This window comes from Hetaerina americana, unplaced genomic scaffold, assembly GCF_022747635.1.
Source record: "Hetaerina americana unplaced genomic scaffold, ioHetAmer1.1.p SCAF_3, whole genome shotgun sequence".
In the NCBI taxonomy this organism is placed as follows: domain Eukaryota; kingdom Metazoa; phylum Arthropoda; class Insecta; order Odonata; family Calopterygidae; genus Hetaerina; species Hetaerina americana.
The window spans coordinates 62,808,442-62,831,984 of NW_027286874.1; the positions used below are offsets into that span (position 1 = coordinate 62,808,442).

A 23,543-nucleotide genomic window follows, 5' to 3' on the forward strand; every position below is an offset into this window, starting at 1 on the left:
ACTCAAGCGTGCAGTGCTTAGGGAACTGAGCTCCTTGTCAAAAAATAAACCAGTCAATCTGTGGGATCTTTCTCCGATCGCTTCATTATTTTTGAATGGAAAAGTTACTTATGTCGAAAATGTTAAAAACATACATCGACATGACAGAGGGATTCGTCGTCGTTTTAAACTCTATTAGTTACGACAGCTGCCGCCATTTATTATACCGAGCCGAAGGACTCAACAGCCCCAATATTCAAATAAAATTTTTGAATCAGAAGAAATATTAACTCCACCGAAAACATTATCCAAAATAATATTGAAAACTAGCAAATACATTATTACGTTAGCAATTTTCTCAGGACTGACTGAAGGAAGACAGTCCTCAAATATTAATGTCAGCCAGTTAAAATAATTCTTTCAAGCGTTCGCGTTTTAATCATCATTAATCGTGAAAAAATGTAGATATCGCAGGTAGCAAAAAAAATATATTGCGTCTCACGTGTTCTTTAGTTCGAGGAACAAGCCTTAATTACGTCAAATTTGGGTGTCATCTTTGGTAATCCCCGCACGTCGAAGAATCTCCCCAGTCAAGGCGAAGACTTTTTTTTCCGAGACCCTTAAATCAAACCCAAGAACGGGGAGTGTTAGGATATTTTCTTTAATTACTGCGAGGGGGATATTCGAATAACAACGTTAATTAACTACGTCAAACTTTCATTGAGGAGATTCTTGGAATACCAGGGAAAAGAAAGAAAGGTATGGGACGGGACGTGGGGGGGAGCTGGAAGGGCAGGAAACAGGCGAAACCGATTGGTGAGAGGGAAGAGAGAAGATTGGGAAAGATTATATAGTGGTGTGGCGCGCGCCTCGGGAGATAGAACGAACGGAAGGGCCTGGACGAAAAGACAAGAGAGCCCTGTATGTATAAATAGCAACAACATTGTTGTCGGAAAATCTTCATCAGCCAGTTCTAGAGACGATATTCTCGACATCTCTAGCCATTCCCTTCCCTTTGTTTATCGAATCAACGTGTGACTGCTCTTGGGAAAGAAAGAATGCCAATAAATTGGAGACTGTTGCATGAAAAAAATGTCTACTTAGAAAAGGCTCCCCCAGGAGCCTTTTTAAGTTGAATGTAGCGAGAGTCAGGCCTCATTGAACGGCCATGCCACGACTCGACGACATCCATAAATATTCACTGGAATACTCCAAGATGTACACAATACAGTCCAACATAGTGACGAAAACCCTGCGATTTCTATGGCAAATGACTTTAATAATCATATTAGCACTGTGATTGAAAATACTTAATGGATAATACCGAAGCGTACTGGATTTCCCTAGCATGAGGTGAAGAGTCCTCATGTTCAAAGCCTCACAGAAGACAGCACAAGAAGGGTTTGTAACGCAAGGAGTTTTCCTAAATTTGAAAGCGCCGGCGACCGTTTATGGACAGGTGGTCTGCTACTCTAATTGTCCGAAATGGTTTTTCCGGCATTGATATAGCTTGTACATACACAGAAGGCAGCGCATCCGCGTTTTCTACGAAGGCATTTCACTACTCATTGGGGCGCAGCAGCTTCGTACCAGTCCGTACTCAGTCCCATTGAATCAGTGGTAGCTCGGGGTCCGGTGCTTTTACCAAAACTCTTTTCCCTATTCATTAACGACGAACCAAAACTGCAGGCAAAAATCTCTGAGCCATTGACATCATTTACGTCTACAGTTCAAGAAGCGTCACCATCGCAAACCTCTGACATCGTCTAGGACCAACTAGAAGCTTTGGCAGCCTAGATGTATGATTGGAAATTGAAGGTGAACCCGCGATAAAAATATAACCATGTTACCACGTTTTCACGGCGTCCGAAAGCAGGAGTCGGCCAGTCAACTTCATTCATGTTGGTATATAGTATAGGTCATCCCGCGCAGGGATGGTACGAATTACGTGAGATTAACATTGGATAAAGGGTTGCTTTGGGCAGAGCACGTTAAACGCCATAGCTGGAGAAGTCATAACGGCAGCGGCGCCGCCGTACTCACAACTGTGCCATTCGGATTAGGTAAACCTTAAAATCAAAGGGCTTATTTATACGCCCATGCACCCACTTGGCATCATGAGGCGAGAACTCACCTGAAGAAGGTGCAGGAAGCGGAAATCGAGTACTGAGACGTCTTATGGCTTCCTCCTGGTTCGTTAGGCCATCGGATAATATGACTGATCTGATGTTACAATCAGTCCTGCGGATTTCAAAGCGGAGATTGAAGATTGCTAATCCTCTAGTAATAAATCAAGAAACCGGCTTTTAAGAAAACTATGGGACTATGACGGACAAAATTACTTCAAAACACCATCTACCAAAGGTGGCTATGCTACAGGATCGTATTCCCACGCTAAATACATTAATAATATAAGAAGTAATACGAATAAAAGACGAGACTATTCTATCGGCAAACCGCTATGACAGAATTATTTGTTAAATAGACAATGGCCGGACACAGCAAGAGCCCATAAGGGATAAGAAGCCGACAATAAGAGGCCCGTGGTCAGCTTTGCCAATCGGTCTGCCTCTATAAATCTAAAGTCCGTTCATAGTGTCTAGCGAATCAAGAGAATAAGTTCCGAAATCATGGGGTTAAAGATATGAAATTTTTGCATTCTGAGGAAATATTAATTTCTAATCCAAAATGAAATTCTCGCCGCTAGTTGTCCTACGTTCGAAGATGCAAATTGTCAACCATCAACTTTTTTTCTAAATGGGCAGTTCAAAAATACACAAGGAACACATGACAACAGACATCTAATACATGGGTATAAACTGGACTTCAGCAAAACGAGGACGGGAATCAAACAAAAAGAATAATTCACCCTCACAATGCGCAAGAAGATTATAATAATAATTAGGCTTTATTCGGGCGAGATTGAGACTGTGGCAGTCCCTTCTTCCATCTAACCCATCGTCAAATACATCCAATGAAAAGATAATCACATTTGAATGCTAAATAATATAAAAAAGAAGTAGATAATGACAATCGATTTACAATGAATACAAGTATACTTGTATGCATGAGTACAAATAGTGTAAAAAGATAAGCAAAATTGCGGGAAAAACGTAAGGAATGAGGCTTTTATCCTAGACGAAAAAAACCCACTGCAGGAAAACACCCATACATGAAGGGGAGTGTGAGAAATCTACGAAGAGGAGCAAGAGAAGAATGTCAATGTATATAGCATACAGTGAATTAAGATGTGATGCTGGAATGAAGAAATTGAGAAGAAGTAACATCATACATGAGAGAGAGAGGGAAAAAATATACCGGAGAAGAGTGAAGAGGTTTAGGCGATGCAGCTAAAACGAGAGGGCACTCAAAGCCACAAGCCCTTCAATCCTCAAAAACTTGGTTTGAAGGAGGACTAATGCGACTTCCGGGTTAAGGCTCCACATCCCCACCAGGTTAATTTCGTCGTATTTTAAAACCATTTTCACAACACCTAAATCCTTTAATCCTCGCAAACGAGAGTCTACTTTCGGATGAAAGTAGCACCACGCGAAACTTCCTCTCGCGAGATTTTTGCAGCATGCGAGTTACGAGATAAGATGAAAGGTGACGGTGGGGAAAAGAAAAAAAATGGATGAGGAAAGTTGAGTGGGATTGAGACGGGGCCCGGGGGAAAAAGAGACGTAGGGAAGTGTGAACATACTGACGAATGAGGAGGAGAAAAAAAGGCGGGCGTACCAGTAGACCAAAAAGGTAAGAAAAATCTAAGCAGCTCCTCCCGGATCCCCTAGGAAGAAACGGACCCCAAAATTTTTCTGACGCATTTATTTTAGCTTACTTAAATACTCTGAGTACGCGAAGCCATCTCGAGGCGGTGTTGGTGAATGTCTAGTCGATATTGTCTTGAAACTCTGAATGTTTCTCATAACACATAGTAAATGTAAACGGTCCCCTCTCTCTCCCGATTATGTAGTTCGATTCGGAGATTGGCTGACCGCAGCCCTCTATTCCCTTCCCTCAACTTCCTGATGACTATCCCTGTCTTCCTGACGGCTTGCCTGTCTTGCATCCCTCTTTCTTCGGTCAGTATATCAGCTCCTTGCTCTTCTTCGTGGAACGCTCGCTTCTGAAATATATATCCGCCTAATTAAAAAGTGCAGTTTAAAGCAAAAATGCAAGTCAAGATTGGCAACCGCGGCATTGAAAGATTTTACATTCGCAGACTGCGCACTTCACGTTCGCAGCCTCTTGTCATTCTATTTGTAAAAGCTCCGTGCGCTCTCCCACCCTCCCACAACCTGAAATGGAATCCTTGAACGGCAGAAAGAGACTTTATCGTCGTAGAGCGAGCATTCGACAAAGAGAAAAATAGGGGTCGAAGGAAAACTTAATGAGGAAAAAGGATCAAACGAATGAATAGTCGCGGGTTTGGAGGGAAAAGATATGGCAGGCGGACCAGAGGGAAGAGGTGCGCGAAGAGAGAACGGAAGAGTTGAAATGTTTATAATGAGGAAAAGGGAAGAGGCACGGGAGCATGAAAGTAACAGGAATACGAAATTCCTCTCCTCGGAATTGATCGACGCGAGGCGAAGACTGCGAGAGGAAGCGAGAGACATGCATCACGGGTCGTTGGCCGCCCGAGGGGAGTAAGGATGCGCCGTTTCCTGGATTCGAACCAGCCCTGCGGGGGAGAAAAAATAATATGTCTCGCATTCGAATGCGGCGAGGCAACCCACTTGTGTGGGTTTCGGAGGAGTGGAGAAAAAATGCGAGTCCGGAGACGCTGGAGTACAAACCGCGTAATTAATTCGCGGGAGGGATCGAAAAGCGCCGATAGTCACAAAATCCTCCACTCGAATCCTAAAAGGGAGGTGGTTGGCCTTTTTTTAATTTCCCTTCGGATTCTGTCCAAAGGTATTCAGCATCAACCAATCCCTCAAAACGCATATGAAATAATTGCTATGCAAAGGCGGGAGGGAGGGGGCGCTACTTCCGAGAGGAGTCCTCCAGTAACAGCGACACCACGACAAAGAGAACCTTCAAAGTCAAATGACTACAATTACTAGAACAAGACCTTCATAAAAAGCCGATTATTCGTTGCAACGGACATGAAACCGTTTCCTGATCCCATTCTTAAATTTTCGTTGCCGTTACTTGAGAACAACAACAGAATGACGTATACATTGCTTGGATTTTCTATACTAAACATCGTGAAGGATATCTTCTTGCCAGTTGAATCTACTTTTTAAGAGAATCTTTACCCCTATAAATAGGTAATTGGGGATTTCTTTGGCATTTTGTCGTCCTCTACATCTCACTCAAGTATAGATTCTGCCTAATTTGCACTGTAGCTGCATTATAGTTCGTCCAATATGATAATTGAATGAATTATAGCAGGGATGGAGACCCAAATCAAGTGACCAGCCTCATCCGTGACTTATGTTTAAGCATTAATGTTGATTTTCCAGTTGGTCTAATGAAATGAGATAGCTCATTTTCCTTGAAGCAATCACCTACAAGACATCTAGTAACATCAAAACCTTTTATCATTTATCCCAATCCAGTTACACACCATCTTTGGTTCACTCTCTCTTAAACTGAAGGACACATATTTTCCTCTAAGCCATATTTGAAATTCAGTGCCTATCTATAGATAATGGCATATCCTCCAAGATTTTAGGAGCCAGCGAACAGATCTCTTGGAATTATTATTCATTCGTGGCACAAAACGTTACCATCAATTTTTTATTAAAACGAAACTGGAATCGGCACAGACAAACTCAGCGTCCGAGCGTTAATATCCGGTATTAGAGTTAAAAAAAAGAGCGGAGAATAGGCACGCTGCCTGCTAGGCCCACACGACTGGCAGATGCGCCTAGCTCTTCCATTATTACAAGACAGTCGCACACCTCATATTGGGATGATTCTGCTCTATCTAACATTCATTGCATGATCGAAATGTGCCGATTCCGTTATTGTATGTTGGTCTACTCACAAAGAACCTAGCTAGAGGGCTAAAATGGCCTCTAAGGTACCTTTGCTTCTTTTAAATTCTAACAGGTCTCCATCCAAGAATATCTCGTGCTTTATGCTCCATTCATTTCTCGTTAAAATATTCCATTCATGTGCCTCCAGAAAATGTACGCACATATGTCCTTTGACATTTGAAATTGGGCACTATTACACCCTTCTTTCATTTATTCGCGGATTACATCCCTCAGATTAATTTGCATGGTTTCGTTAATATCTTCTCTTCTGCCTTATGATTAGGATCGAAGCAATATCTTCCATTACTGAGAGCTTAATAACATGACATTTTTCCGAAATACCATCGCGACCTTTAATTAGCTATTTCCACAACTTCCGTCATATAAGCTTTGCCGTATCGGCCATTTGATCAAACATCTTATGCTCAAATGAATGGGTACCGCTACCCACCCTTTCCCGGGATATTGCCGACAAATTGGCTCGTAGAAGTCATATGCCGAATCACAGGACCTCCATATGATTTCGTAATATGTATTTTTAGGCAGTTTAATCCAAGAATGGGCTCCTACCCACTAAGGATACCCCCACGTTTTGTTCACCAATACTTATAAATCGAGTAGACTCATTTCCTAATGAGCTTCTATTCTAGAGATAGACTCACATTTCTACATCCAGAAGATATACACGCTTTCTTTGAAGTTGTCTCGTTAAAATACTTGTTTCTTAAATGTCTTTAAAATAACATACACATTTATCATCTCGTATTTCTCCAACTTTGTCATTTCTAGCTATGTCATCTACAATTTCATCCCAATTACAAACATAAAAACGTATTGAATACACCAATTTTCGTCATACAATATCATCATAAAAACTAAGTGCGCCGCAATAGCTAGGTAAACTTTCACGGTGGTTGATAAAAGAAGAGTGCATTAAGCCGAGGTCGCTGGTGCGCTCCGTTCTCGCAGTAGTAGGCCAATTCCGAAATCGGCTTTCCTCAAACCATCTTCTCTTTAATTATGAATGTCGAGAGCGCACGCGAATGTGTACGTGGACGTGACCGGAACGTATGGCCGGCCACACAAACCGCAATCCAGTGGCCGACAGGGATCATTAGCACCGACTGGTGCTGCAACAGACCTCTGGCTGTACCTGACCAACGGGAGTTAATTATCGATCCCCAGACGCCTTGAAGTGATTTTTACGGTCACAGAGTAAGCGAAAAAACCGCGGGGCAGACGCTCTACGCTTTTGATTGGTGGGAAATTTCGAATGAGAGAGAAGTATTCCGTTTGAGAAATCTTCAACGGTTTATTTTTAACCAATCCTCGGAGCGGTCGGCTGTAATTAGCGTGCGGAGGGTGGCGGCCGCTGTGAGCTCGCATAAAATATTGGCTATTAGGAGACAAATTGCTTTCCTCAAGATCGAATATGACCAAATAATTACGAAATCGAAGAGCATGGGATACATCTCACGACACAAGTAATTACGAAACATTTCCAGTTTTATGAGATAAACTAATTTAAATGAGCTAAAAATAACTAAAATTAATCTTTAAATTTCGGACGCAAATTTTTTGGGTCAACAATACGCAACTAAAATTAATCCATCTTCCAAATTCTGTTTTTTGGAAAAATTTCCAATAATCACAGATTACGACATACGAGATATATTTTTTAGATGGTCTCTCCTTAAAGCGTACGTACTTAACACAATCATTTTATTTCAAGCATGTACGTCATGATTAATCGTCTTTACAGGAGTGCAACCCGAGCCCCAGTAACTGGCAAATACGCAAACCACAAGGCCTGCCACGGCCCCAAGCCCGTACGCAACATCTTTAAGAATGTGTTTGTGGATTTAAAAACAGGCACATGTATTGCCGTAATCTTCTGTTATTGTTTTCCTCTTTGATGTAACGAGAAAATAAGAACCCCAATTGGAAAAGTGATGCCGTTCATACTGCCCTGAGCTTTAGGTTTACTTAGTAATTACTAAGTGCAGAGTAATTGTATTTCTAAAAGTAGTGTCAGGCCGAAATCAAGAGCAGATTGCTTCAAATGGTTTTCACAGGGATGCATGATTTTTTTACACCACTAAATTGCAGTTTCATCAAATCTTTGACATATTTTCGACGAACAAAGTGGAAACGCGGATAATGATTCCAAATCATTACCTGGAGGGGTATTAAAAGTATGACATGAGCCAAAAATGTTCAAGTTTAATAGAATAAGAATGTTTGAGTTTAAATGACCACTTGGCACTTCCATTAAAAGTTTCGTGTGTCTTAGCTTTGCTGGTAGATAAAATTTGATGGAAGAACTTGCGTACTATGCCAGCAGAACAATGTACAGGTTTACTTAAAAGCCTAAAGGAACAAAATTCCGAAAGTCAAGGTCAATCAAGTCTACTCTATATTCCTAGAAAACATGACATACAATGCCAAAGACTATTTGCTCCAATTACGAGTGCGCACAAAATTCATGTATTTAGTACGGAGGTCAGTCTGTGCAAGTCAGTCCCTTATCTATGCAATCAACGATTACCTGGAAGTTCTGTCAGCTTGAAAAAATAGTCAGAATGTACGCTAAGGGTGCTACTGACGTTACCACCAGTATTCTAACCCAGGACCCTATTTACGCACAGCGGAACGCTCTACTTCGTAGACAACCATAACCTGAAACGCGAAAAATTTCGGAAAACAAAATGTCAATTTGAGAGACGATTGTCATTCAAATCCCTTAGGAGAATTTATTTTGCTTTCCGTTGAAGTTGGTTTTCTCAAGTATTTTGATGGTGCAATCTTACTATCAAAAAATGGTCAAATAAAATTACTCTTGTCGTAGGGAGATTCGGCTTATTGTGTTGGCTAGTTCAGTGGCTTCCTAACCCGAGGACCCTGGTTCGAATTCCGGCTGTGGCAGAATTTATCGGATGTATCCCGATCTGTACATATGGAGTGCAACTCAAGTGATGTAGGCCGTCCGTCTAATGGGGGGTTATATTGTGCATCACTTGCAGGGTACCCAGATGCCGATGCAGAGGTTTCTCCCAACCATTCTACCCTCATTCCCTGAATATCATACGCCGACCAAATTACCCTCACACCTGTCAACGACGCAAATGACCTCCGCAGTCGGTGTCCTACCCTGATAACAACGTATGTACTAGCTATTTCAAACGGCGTCCTAACAATCATTCTAACAGGGCAATGCTCGGGGGACTGATCCTGGTACTGGTGCTGGTCTGCTACTGCTGCCATAGGGGGATGCGGAAGAGCGACGAGGAGCGGGAGGAAGAAGAAGAAGAGGAGAGGGAGAGGAGGAGGCGGCTGGAGAGGGAGTGGGCGGAGGAGTGCATGGGCGGGGACGGATGCGGAGTCGCCGGAATGGTGCCTGGGACGGACATGTCCGGGATCCGAAGTCTGGAGGAGATTGGGATAGTCGGCAGCCCAAGGCCTCTGTTTAACAACAACCTGGAATTACAGGTAAAGCATTTCATCCGACGTCCTAAAACCTTCCGACAAGAGGTCATCACCATGGACTGTTCCTTATATTTTGCCCATCACCACTTCGAAAATTAAAACTTCGGTCCACCGTTTCGGTGTCCAGCTCCAGGCTGAACTAGTCAACTTCACCCTGACGCCCCGCTGTGCGCTACCCCCTGATATGTGGAGCCATACATTCCATTTCAGGGTAGCAGATAGGCATGCTCATACACAACTAGATACAGCTAGTTACAAAATATTCATATCCATCTGAAGAAGGGTAGGAATGAACTCTATCCCTCATTATGTGGGCTACATATTTTCCCATTATAAAATATAATCTTTGACCATCCAACTCTTTCCATGGTGCATAAAATGTTTTATCCCAAGGCAGTCGGGATGGATTCTATATCAATTATTCAGGTTTTTTCTTTTACATGGGTATGCTTATACATTGCAGGAATTGAAATTATGACAATCAACAAAATTATGACAGCAGGGCAAGCAAGGACACAAAGGGTATCCTACCCTGAAATTTTTGGAGTTCTCATTTTCAGTTATGACCAAATAATAGCCTCAAAATTGATTTTAAAAACTTCAAATTTTGCACATTTCATTGCCACCAGTTTTTCAACTTTTCAAGACTTGGTACATGTTAGAAAAAAATTATAATCTTACAGCACTCACAATAATGGATTACTATATGACCTCAGATTTATACGAGGTAAAGCACAATAATTTACCCAACTCCTATGCATGCTTCCAGCAAGTGCCTAATCATCTGATGATAAGACTATAGTAAACTAAAACAATCTCTTTCTTGTCTTCAGATGACCAATCTGTCCAATTTAGAGATTTAGTCTGAATGGCAACCATAAATAGTAGGCTCATATCATCAGAGTATGTATCTGATGTACCTCTGTATGTACCTGATGATGCCGCAAGTCGGTGAAACGCGTTGTACCGTATAATAAAATCTGTGGAAAAGTACGAGTCTTTCTTTCTATTTCAATAATGGACATCAGAGTATGCCCGTGCACATCCTGAACACAAAGCAAGGCATATTAATCTGATTAAGTCAGGGAAAGCATCTGCTCAAAAATCCCCTAAATGAAAGGGCGAGAGGCAAGTGACCCAAAGCCTGGGACTGAAAATTTATAACAGTTGGGATTCCCTCCTTTATGGTCACAAATTGAGCCAATCACTGGGAAGCAAGGTTAATTCTCTTTTGTCACTCCTTCATTGTAAATTCAAAGAAACTGCAGGAGATGCCACAACGCTAACTCCTAATGGAGTCATCTGCTAGTGTACCTACAGTTTTTTTAAAGGTTAAAAATCATTTGCCTTGATCAGCATTTTACTATAAATTTATATAAATTGTAATTTACTTGGGACTAACTTTTTACTTCTTTACGTTTACAACAGCAGTGCTATGAAGGATCTGGTGTTTTCTACATGTCAGAGGACCCAAGGACTTGCCCAGAATTTGATGATGTGTTCTCGGTGCCTATGCCCCCACCATCGTACGAGGTGGCAGTAGGGAAGTGGGAAGAAGCTGTGGCAGAAGGGACTACAGGAGTAACAGATGAAGGAGCTGTGGGAGGAACAATTGAATCAAGTAACCTGCCAATAGACTCTTCTGGATTGCCTTCTTATGAGGCAGCATTGAAACTAGAAGCCCAGGGCTATGTCTGAGGACCAAATGCATTTTGTACTTGGATTAACACTAATTGTGAGAGTCTTGAGGGAATTCCTGATTTGAATTTGGTTGATGGAAAGAATAATCAGGAATGGTCCTCTTGTTGATGGCTCAACATGAGAAGAAATAACTGTCTGATTTTTTACAGTTATGAGGTTTTTGGATATATTAATGAGCTTAAACAGTTAACATAATTTGAAATATACCAGATACTACTACGACACTCCAATACAGGTAAGATCACATCATTCAACTCAAGTGATATCTTAGGACTTATCATGAAATGCTATCAAAAACTACTTCAAACGTGCCCATAAACATGTTAATCAATGCAGGTACTCTCAAACATTGAGCAAAAATAGCTAGAGGAAACAATAATCCATAAACATACGACAAAACAAATTTTATGTTTGAATCCTGACTTTTTTCCCCATTACTGTTCAAATCATTCATTGCCATAATTATTACCAAGCATTGATAGGCTATACTTTCTCAAAGACATTATTTAGGCCATACCAATCACTGTATTCTGGCTTCAAGAATTCTCTTTGTATAGAATCAATTGCAATGGAAAATAAAGGTAAGTACCATAGCCAAATAGTCACTTCGTAATACTTTAATATATAAAAATGAATGATGCATAGATGCAATACTAGATATGCAGCATTTAAGAAAAATACAAAATAACTGTGATGTAAAGAAATTGGCTTGACAATGCAGAAAAATTTGAGTTAATACCTTAATAATATTCACATTTTGCATAATTAAATGTCAAAATGTAATGTCCAATGAACTGGAGATATCTGAATTTCTAATGAGACATTTGTTTTAAAATTAGCCCTCACTGTGCACTCTTGTGGAATAAATTACAAGCTTCTCTGTCCCAAAATAAAATTAGGTAGGTACCTATTGAATGAGAAAGGTTAGCAGAAATAATCAAACAAAATTATCTAGGGATGCTACACCAAAATAATTATGCAATGCATATCACATGGTACCTGAAAAATTAATAAAACATTTTGGAGACAGTTTAAAGAGATACTTAAAAAAAATCAAAAATGGTGCATATCAAGAGAATAATGACCACCTTTTGCCGTGGAAAATCTAACCACATAATGTGATGATCTTAAATTTATTTCTCAAAATTTCTTAAGTATTTATGCCAAGCGCATTCTGAAATAAAATATGTTAAGCATTCAAAATTAATTAACAAGTATAATAATACTGGCATACTCAGCTTGGCTGTTCGTTCAAAATAAAATAGTAAAAATATCCCAAAGGTAGGACTTGATTTCATCACCAAGATTGCCTTCTGAAATTAAATAAGCTTAATGAACCACCTTAGACGTACTTCACTCAGAAGGAGTGAACACAAATATATTTTCTGTCTGAGATAATGTATGAGATGGCTATGTTTTAGAAATATCATAATACATAAGGCAAGGTGGAGTTTCAATTAACACATCAAAATGTTAGCTTCTAGGACAATTTCTATTGTGCTTTATATAAATCACTAAGCACTGAGCTATGAAATAATGAAAATTATGTTAACACATGTGAAAAGAACCTTCCTTTTCTCCAAATGAATACATCAGTTTTATGGCAGGTTTTTTTACCCCAATTAACCTGAGCAAAGAAAAATTCTGATAAAATTGTAGGCTTTCTTGTTAGCTTTACTGTGGCAAAGTACTACAAACGTTGACATTTTTACATCCATTGACACAAATATGGAATTTTAACTCATTTGCAACAGCAATCTTAGATAGGAGCATTAACAAAATTGAGGCATTTATTTCAATTGTTATGTTATTAGTGAAGCTTAAAGAAAAGTTGTATTATAGAAAATTCCAGAGCTCTGCACAGTTTTATGTTGAAAGAATGCAAAACATCAATAATTAACAACAAAAAGTTTTTCCAAAGATAGCTGACCTAATCATGCATGTACTACAAATTGCAGGTCTTCTGCTTTAAATTTTTTACATAAATGCATAAATGATAATTCATTATGCATTTTTATCATGAGTGCATCACACTTATTCCAATTTAATCATATTTATAAAACGTTGATTACAAGTATATGCTAGTTTGAGGATATCAAAATTTACTGAAATCGAAATTCTACAGGTCACTATGTACAGAATAACGGTGCAGGGCTCTGATAATTAATGTGAATAATTTTGGAATGCTATAATGCCAGAAGCAAACAGAAAAAAATTAAAATCAATGTGAAAAAAAATTTAACCTCCTCAAACTGTAACCTTTTTCTGTACCTACCTACACAACAAAAGGCAAGCTGATGAAATCATTGGCTTGCAAAGGTTCAAAATGTACCTATGCTCTTATGTTTTTACCTCTTTAACAGAAAACCGGCCCTTCAAATTAAATTTTTACCCAATGGTATGCCTTAGCATCTTTTTATAAAATTTAAGGCACTTTACAGGGTGATCCTTTGTGATAAAATTTAAAGTTCCATGGGCCTTATAGAGATTGTAAGTTATGCAAAAAATGGATGTGTAAAAAGTAAGATTAAGAAGTCCTATTTAGACTGAATGTTATTTTTAAGGTTAGTAATTAAATAGTATGTATCAAGTAACTTGATGGGATTTTATTTTGAACCAAAAAAACATACATAAGTTTAAGTAATCTGGTTTTAAGATAATACAAGATATGAATGTGAACATTTGATGAAATGGGAAATCCATCTGCAACATTATTCCAGTTTTCTAATGAGTTCTTATTGAATTTTGATATTTAATTGGTATCAATGCCTATCATTACATACATGCTGACAATAAATTAGATACTTAAATAGATAAATGCAGAAATACTTCTGTTGAGTTATGTAATGGTACCAAATATGCACATTTGCAAATAATGCATCCAATAGAATCAATAATGTTTATAATAAAAATTTCATCAACTGTGGATCAAGTAAGTATTTAAATAGATTCAAGGTAAAGCCAAATTTAATATCATAAAACCCTTAAAATTACATTTTAGAATTCACTTGGACCATTTATTTTTTAATTTTAAAGAACAGACCTGCTCAGTTTCTCATACTTCAAGATGATGTTAATTCTGAAGACCAAATTTTAGGAGACCAAGAAATGTTCCTTTCGGTATTTGATGGTTCAAGAATATATTAATTATGAAAAAAGGAAGTTGATACCATTTAAGAAATGCTCACACAGTGGAATTAAGCAGTGGCAAAGCGAGCAGTGGATCTCAAGGTAAGAATTTATTTAGTCATCAATATCAATTCAGTAAATGTTACACGATGATGGAACTCATGTGAGTTACATTGATCGGTCAGTCAGGGCACAGTGATATCAGCACATGCAAATCATTTACAATTTCATTTGATGCCAAGATGTGAAGAGTGAGCCATAATCAGGATTTAGATGGTGCCGTGAAATGAATTTTGGAGAGATATCTAATTAGGGGCATAGGCCCCCTTATTACATATGAACTCATTTTACTGAATGTGGTAAACCCTCTTTTATCCAGAGCTAATAGCTAATCATAGTTTTTCATGGGAATCTACTTTTCCCAGTTGACCCCAATGAAAAATACTAACCAGGTGCTAACACTTTGGTTATATGAATAAAGTATCCTGAAGTGCATAAGTATATATCCTTCCAAACGCCATCACAGAAAATGTTTTCCAGTACCTATCTACTAGGGTAACACCTAAGAGTCATGTTAGCCCGGGTTAGAATCAGAATTGCTCGTTGGTTGACTACCTGCTACCATTTTGTTGTAACTGTATTTTTTCGGTGTCTGGCAGTAATCAGATGACTGACTGGCACAGGGTCAAATGGACGGACTAGCATGTAAGTTGCAGGGATAATTGATTTGGTCCAACATGAGCATAACTAGACATTGGAAGGTTGTAGGTCTAAATGATGCATATAAATCGGAATATGAAAATGAAGAAAAGCATACCAGCCGTCAGATGCAGAGCCCTAAAGGGCACAGGGACAAAAAGGGAATTAAGAAGAAACATTAATTATCACACTGGAATCAAAATAAAATTTAAGACAAAATTGATAGCCAAGCGATCTTTTTGTTAAAAATTAATAGTCATACTTTACATCATGATTGATTTTTTTATTTACTATTAATTTATTTCTAATAGTATTTTGGAGTGCTTGGAAATTTTTTTGAATCTGTTGATTGATGCATAAATTGATATGCAAGAGCAAAAAAGTATTTATGGTTCATTTGACAACCGATGACCTGTGTTTTCAAGTATTTAACATTAATTGTCATTTTTAAGCATTAACTCCAGTCACTTAGAGGTACCTTATGAATAAATGAGGGTTTACTGTATAAATGACAAATGAGATCATGCATATCTCGAGCCATTATAATCAGAGAATGTGAAATTTTGGGAAATGTGAACTAATGATTACAAAGCTAATATCACTGAATATTGGAATTCAGTAATCATTTAATCATCTTGTAACTCAAGTTAAGTCACAGTCCAGTAAAAAATTCAACAAGGATAATAAAAACTACATCAAATCTCTACCCTCCGTCAACAAGAATAAACTTCCTTAGATACAAATTAACCAAGTCATCATGGAAATCATAAATTCAGGGAAGAATAATAATATTTAACTATGCATGCATTTATAAATAAATGCCTATATTATGATGGTCATAACCTGATATAGTAATCAGTCAATGTTATGATGCCTTGAACAAGACTTTCTCTGCCAAAAACATTCCCATTTGGCTTATTTTCTTTCATATTACATTATCAAGTCTCTCAAAGCATCAAGTTGACAGCGTAACTTGATAATTTAAAATTTAGGTCATGTGTCACTAAATGATTTTATTTTATTTAAAATACACAAATGCACAATAAAAAAATGGTGAATGCAAATTTTAATATCTCATTTATTTCCATGCAAAAATGCAATACTTTGGTAAAAGCTGGAGGCTAAATTTTGAACAATGAATATCACAGATGTGAGGAATATGGTTTTAGTCAACAAAGTATTTACATTGCATCAAATTACTGGATTTGGATCCTTAAAGCACTTAAAAAGGATATCGAAATGAAATTATTGAATTTGTAATTCCACACACTCACCAAACTTTTAAAGTGTATGGAAAAACAAAGTTAATAATTTCATTATGCTATGTAAATTTCATTAGTTATGCCATAGACACCAAATTTCATTTAAAAAGGACTTTGAAGACTAAGTAAATAAAGAAATAAGAACCCTATGGGAGTCAACATATTCATAATAAAGCCTAAAATATACACCAATATTCAAAGGTGAAAATTATGAAGAAATGTTAACTTACAGAAAAGGTATTCCCCCAGTCCAGCATGGGTTAACTTCATTTTAAGACAGTAGATGATCCAATTTCACAGATTTTGTGAAAAACATAATGCAGGCCCAAATTAACCCCTTTATCATATTCTATGTCGCATTTTTGGTCCCTAACAAGATGAGAAAACACACTAAGAGACTTGGCTAGGAAGCAACGGAGCACTGTCTCCATTACTAAATTAAAATTATAAATACAATGAAGAAAAGGTTCATATAACAATTCAAACCAACAGGCAGACTCCATTCCTATTGCCTCAAGTTAAGTCTCTCTTTTGCACCATTATTCTCATTCTTTCAATGCAACAATTACAGAGTGTAAAAATCATTCGCATTGACCAGGATTTGAACCCAGATCCCTCAATGTCTGGTCCAGTGCTTTAACCAGTTCAGCTATCAAGGAGTCCTCATAAACACTGAATTTTTTCAACCTCCTAAACTCTGAAATTGTTGCATTGCAATGCACATCAGCGGATGACTCCGTTAAAAGTTACTCTTGCGGCATCTTCCGCAGTTTCTTTGGAATTTGTCAAGGCATAAACAGCCTCAGTGCAACAATTTCAGAGCGTAAAAATCATTCGCCTTGACTGGGACTCGAACCCAGATCCCTCAATATCCGGTCGAGTGCTTTAGCCACTTAAGCTACCGAGGCGTCCTCTTAAACTCTGAAATTTTGGGGCTTTTAAAGGAACTAGATGTTATGACGAAATACCGTACATACAATGTCACAGGCATTCATAGTCGTGCGCGAGGCGCCACTGTCCACGAGGTTAAAGCCAACTTTAAACACTTATGGTGTTTTCTCTTTGACAAATTCCAAAGAAACTGCGGGAGATGCCGCAACAGTAACTTTTAACGGAGTACGGTATTTCGTCATAACATCTAGTTCCTTAAAAAGCCCCAAAATTTCAGAGTTTAAGAGGACGCCTCGGTAGCTTAAGTGGCTAAAGCACTCGACTGAATATTGAGGGATCTGGGTTCGAGTCCCAGTCAAGGCGAATGATTTTTACACTCTGAAATAGTTGCATTGAAATGCACATTAGCGAATGACTCCGTTAAAAGTTACTGTTGCGGCATCTCCCGCAGTTTCTTTGGAATTTGTCAAAGGGAAAACACCATAAGTGTTTAAAGTTGGCTTTAACCTCGTGGACAGTGGCACCTCGCGCACGACTACGAATGCATGTGACATTGTATGTACGGTATTTCGTCATAACATCTAGTTCCTTTAAAAGCCCTAAAATTTCAGAGTTTAAGAGGACGCTGTGATAGCTTAAGTGGCTAAAGCACAAGACCGGATATTGAGGGATCTGGGTTCGAGTCCCAGTCAAGGCGAATGATTTTTACGCTCTGAAATTGCTGCACTGAGGCTGTTTATGCCTTGACAAATTCCAAAGAAACTGCGGAAGATGCCGCAAGAGTAACTTTTAACGGAGTCATCCGCTGATGTGCATTGCAATGCAACAATTTCAGAGTTTAGGAGGTTGAAAAAATTCAGTGTTTATGAGGACTCCTTGATAGCTGAACTGGTTAAAGCACTGGACCAGACATTGAGGGATCTGGGTTCAAATCCTGGTCAATGCGAATGATTTTTACACTCTGTAATTGTTGCATTGAAAGAATGAGAATAATGGTGCAAAAGAGAGACTTAACTTGAGGCAATAGGAATGGAGTCTGCCTGTTGGTTTGAATTGTTATATGAACCTTTTCTTCATTGTATTTATAATTTTAATTTAGTAATGGAGACAGTGCTCCGTTGCTTCCTAGCCAAGTCTCTTAGTGTGTTTTCTCATCTTGTTAGGGACCAAAAATGCGACATAGAATATGATAAAGGGAGTCATCCGCTAATGTGCATTTCAATGCAACTATTTCAGAGTGTAAAAATCATTCGCCTTGACTGGGACTCGAACCCAGATCCCTCAATATCCAGTCGAGTGCTTTAGCCACTTAAGCTACCGAGGCGTCCTCTTAAACTCTGAAATTTTGGGGCTTTTTAAGGAACTAGATGTTATGACGAAATACCGTACTCCGTTAAAAGTTACTGTTGCGGCATCTCCCGCAGTTTCTTTGGAATTTGTCAAAGAGAAAACACCATAAGTGTTTAAAGTTGGCTTTAACCTCGTGGACAGTGGCGCCTCGCGCACGACTATGAATGCCTGTGACATTGTATGTACGGTATTTCGTCATAACATCTAGTTCCTTTAAAAGCCCCAAAATTTCAGAGTTTAAGAGGACGCCTCGGTAGCTTAAGTGGCTAAAGCACTCGACCGGATATTGAGGGATCTGGGTTCGAGTCCCAGTCAAGGCGAATGATTTTTACGCTCTGAAATTGTTGCACTGAGGCTGTTTATGCCTTGACAAATTCCAAAGAAACTGCGGAAGATGCTGCAAGAGTAACTTTTAACGGAGTCATCCGCTGATGTGCATTGCAATGCAACAATGCAAAAGTTACTGTTGCGGCATCTCCCGCAGTTTCTTTGGAAACAGCCTCAGTGTTTAAAGTTGGCTTTAACCTCGTGGACTGTGGCACGTCGCGCATGACTACGAATGCCTGTGACATGGTTTGTATGGTATTTCGTCACAACATCTTGTTCCTTAAAAAGCCCTAAAATTTCAGAGTTTAAGAGGACGCTGTGATAGCTTAAGTGGCTAAAGCACTAGACCAGACTTTGAGGGATCCGGGTTCGAATCCCAGTCAAGGCGAATGATTTTTACACTCTGAAATTGAAATGCACATTACCCAATGACTCCATTAAAAGTTACTGTTGTGGCATCTCCCGCAGTTTCTTTGGAATTTCTCATTCTTTGATGATTTTCACTTTTTAAGGACATCTTAAATAATTCCCTCTCTTTTATTGGGCGATTACCCAGCCATAATACGAGTACAACTCAAAGACAAACAACCAACTCTTGTATACATATTTCAAGCAGTAAAAGATCATGTACAGGCAAGTTTAAAACTTACGTATCCATGTTTTATGACAACTAATCATCAGAAATCTTAAATTCAAGGAAACCATTGTTTTCCAATTACTATTCTTTATTTAGAATTATCCCAATTTTAATTAATGGTTTCTGGCGTAACTTTATGGAACCGATTCATTATAAATAAATGAAAGGACTAACTTTGTAGTTCCACACGAAAACGATTTATTCACACGACCCGGGTTTCGAAGTAAGACTTCATCACCTGATGATGAAGTTTTACTTCGAAAGATTTATTCACACGACCCGGGTTTCGAAGTAAAACTTCATCACGTGATAATGAAGTTTTACTTCGAAACCCGGGTCGTGTGAATAAATCGTTTTCGTGTGGAACTACAAAGTTAGTCCTTTGATTTATTTATTATCCCAATTTTAATATTTTTCCTCTAATTAGATGCACCATACAAATTGCTTAATTTATTAGGTACCTAATCCATATAAAGTTCTCTCAAAGATGGAAAAGTTTTAATTATAATAAGACTTGAAAATTTCCAGAATTCTATGGCAAGTGTTACAGTGGGTATTACAATTTATGAAGGTACAGATTTAACATCTATGAGAGGCTGCATGGACGATTCTTTTATATCATCACAAATAATCTTAAGAGCTAAAAAAGGAAATTAAGAATGAAACTAAGGCCGCCTAGAAGTGAATCCATGCCACAAACTCTGTGAGCTTCAAACGAACTATCCAGGTACTTAGTGATGAAAATTCATATTCTTCTACATCATTCCAGAAGGTAGGTTAAACTAATAAATTCCAAATTAAAAAAACCACAAACTAAGCACTCATATCCTCATCTGAGTACATCTTTCTAGCTAAACACAAACTAAAAATCAAACCTCTACACACAATACCCTACTCTCCTTATAGGCTAAAATCGGACAAAAAGGAAAAAAGCCACTTTATATAATAACTAGCAATGTTAGTGCGATTCCCATCAGTTGCAGCCAATGACCCTATTCTTGCCAATGTTCCAGTGAATAACATGTTAAAACTTATGATAGCCACGATAGAAAAAATGAAAATATATATAGTCAATATTTTGATAACGGTAACAGAAAATATGAAATAATTTGCATGAAGCCTATCATATCATACTTACCTTTCCATTAATCATTGCTGGCATGTATTTTGTATCATCCTGTTTCTAACTGAAATAATCAAGCACTTAGTCCAGGAAAATGTACAGGTACAAGCAGTGGCGAGGCATGGGAAGGCAAATGCCCTACCACAACATATTTCTATCACAGAGAACCAGTGACATTCAAAATTAATTGTGTGGCCCTGGTCTGAGAACAATAATATTGTCAACCAAACTATTCTGTGCAGAAAACTTGCTTTGGATATGAAATTCGGAACAGAACCTGTCACAACAAAATACTCCTCCCAGCCCACAAGATCTGTTGCCCCACATTCCACCACCTCTCATAGTAGTAGTATTTAGGGGAGGTGACCAAAAGCTGAGGTCATTTGCACCATTAGGGATGGACAGGAAAGGATGGAGGGTGGAGAGAAACCCGGCGTCAGCATTAGCCTACTCTTTTTACTAAAGGCGCCAAGGGGTCCGCAGCTTAACGTCCCATCCGATGGACGGCGTACTCACTCAAAGTGCCCTCCACAAAGCACCTCTAGTAGGGATCGAGATACCACTGAAAAATATTCAACACTGCAGGGATTTGAACCAGGGCCCTCTGGGTGGGCAGCCAGTACAATAGGCACCACACCATCTTGATCCCCACCACCTCTAATATTCCATTCCATTGTCATCAATCCCTGCCACAAACTCATCCTCTCATTTGACATAGGAAGTGGTTCTTTCGGGTTTTCTTCCGCGTGTATCCATTTTTCGGACGATATTTCGCCAACGTTCCAGTTGGCTTCCTCAGGTCCACTGAAGTGCCGATGCAGTTTTTAACGTTTTAAAGGTTTTTATTTCCGTATAGATTAGAATGACAAGGATTGACATAAAATATATATTGAAACATAATAAAACAACACGGAAACCCCGTTTTAGGATACACTCCTCTTCGGGCCCCTTTGGTCCAATATATATACCCTCCGTTTGGCGCCTATTTTTAGGAGGTGTGCTCTGATTCGTTGAAATCCTTGAGGACACGTTTCCACGCGCTGGCGAGGGGGTATCCGTCCTCGCGGTTGAAATTTCTGGGAGTTTTTGCAATTTCAATTGCCTCTCTGATGATCCTTGGGTAGTAGCGGCCTTCTTTATTCAATAAAGTGGCGTTGTCAAACTCAATATTATGTGTCGGTCCACTCCAATGATGTTCAGCCACCGCTGACTGCTGGAACTGTCTATTTTTTACGGCCCTTCTGTGTTCTTGGACTCGGCATTTCAGCGCTCTTGATGTTTGGCCGATGTAGGAGTTGCCGCAGCTGCATTTGATTTGGTAGATTCCTCCAGAGATGTCTTTTGGGAGGCGGTCTTTCGCGTTGACGAGGATATTGGCCACTTTGGTTACGCATTTGAACCTGGCTGAGACATTGTGTTTCCGGAGGGCCCTCGCAATTTTTTCCGTTGTTCCGGCGACGTACGGCAGGAGAGCGTGTGCCGTCGCCTTTTCCTTAGGGCTAGTCTCGTCGGTCCTCTCCAGGGCCATCCGCTTCTTTCCTTCCACCCTGTGCATTATCTTCAGAATGTTGTCACGCCGGAAGCCATTCATCTGGAACGTTTTCAGCAGATGTTGTTTTTCTTTTCCAATGGAGGCAGCGTCAGAGAGGGAGCATGCTCGGTGGAGTAAGGTTTTAATTACTCCGGCTTTTTGTTGAGGGTGGTGATGGGAGTCTGCATGGAGATATTGGTCCGTATGGGTCTTTTTCCGAAAAACGGAGTGTCCCAAAGACCCATTTTCTTTTTTCTCGACCAGGACATCCAGAAAGGGCAGCCGGTTGTCCGTTTCCATCTCCATGGTGAATTTAATAGCACCATTTTCTGAAAACGTTCCAGATGAATGGCTTCCGGCGTGACAACATTCTGAAGATAATGCACAGGGTGGAAGGAAAGAAGCGGATGGCCCTGGAGAGGACCGACGAGACTAGCCCTAAGGAAAAGGCGACGGCACACGCTCTCCTGCCGTACGTCGCCGGAACAACGGAAAAAATTGCGAGGGCCCTCCGGAAACACAATGTCTCAGCCAGGTTCAAATGCGTAACCAAAGTGGCCAATATCCTCGTCAACGCGAAAGACCGCCTCCCAAAAGACATCTCTGGAGGAATCTACCAAATCAAATGCAGCTGCGGCAACTCCTACATCGGCCAAACATCAAGAGCGCTGAAATGCCGAGTCCAAGAACACAGAAGGGCCGTAAAAAATAGACAGTTCCAGCAGTCAGCGGTGGCTGAACATCATTGGAGTGGACCGACACATAATATTGAGTTTGACAACGCCACTTTATTGAATAAAGAAGGCCGCTACTACCCAAGGATCATCAGAGAGGCAATTGAAATTGCAAAAACGCCCAGAAATTTCAACCGAGAGGACGGCTACCCCCTCGCCAGCGCGTGGAAACGTGTCCTCAAGGATTTCAACGAATCAGAGCACACCTCCTAAAAATAGGCGCCAAACGGAGGGTATATATTGGACCAAAACCTGCATCGGCACTTCAGTGGACCTGAGGAAGCCAACTGGAACGTTGGCGAAATATCGTCCGAAAAATGGATACACGCGGAAGAAAACCCGAAAGAACCACTTCCTACATCAATAATCTCCGCGGAAGCCTACATGGAAACTCTCATTTGACAGTTGATTATCTCCCCAAACACTACTCCGTTCTCTTTTAAGTATGACTCAGTGCCGTCTGTTGCTCTTTAAAATGTTTACTAATATAAGACTGCACGTGATGCTAACTTGCCAATCCTTGGGAACATTAGATATTTCCCCATATGTGGTTGATTACTCGAGATATCTAACCATTTTTCAGTTTCATTTGAGCTATTAGCATTGCAGTATTAAAGGCCATAGGTAGTAGACCACCCAGGAAGCATACCATCGACCAAACCATAAACTCTAGCAATGGCAACTCAGTAAAAAAATGAATCGATTAC

At 39.5% G+C, this 23,543-nt stretch overlaps 1 protein-coding gene across 1 annotated transcript; it reads left to right on the top strand.

The window, feature by feature from the left end:
• The first annotated feature begins 9,340 nt into the window (after positions 1-9,340).
• On the top strand, positions 9,341-13,747 carry s-cup (spermiogenesis-related protein stanley-cup). The gene is made up of 2 exons (XM_071587556.1): positions 9,341-9,455; positions 10,881-13,747. The coding sequence occupies exons 1-2, from the start codon at positions 9,357-9,359 to the stop codon at positions 11,148-11,150; spliced, it is 369 nt and encodes a 122-aa protein (XP_071443657.1). The 5' UTR covers positions 9,341-9,356; the 3' UTR covers positions 11,151-13,747.
• The last annotated feature ends 9,796 nt before the right edge of the window (positions 13,748-23,543 follow it).

Excerpts from the sequence above, each read along its gene's own strand:
- s-cup (XM_071587556.1), top strand. The coding sequence starts at position 9,357 with ATGGTGCCTGGGACGGACATGTCCGGGATCCGAAGTCTGGAGGAGATT. Across the intron at positions 9,456-10,880 it reads ACAACAACCTGGAATTACAG|CAGTGCTATGAAGGATCTGG; the intron begins GTAAAGCATTTC and ends CGTTTACAACAG.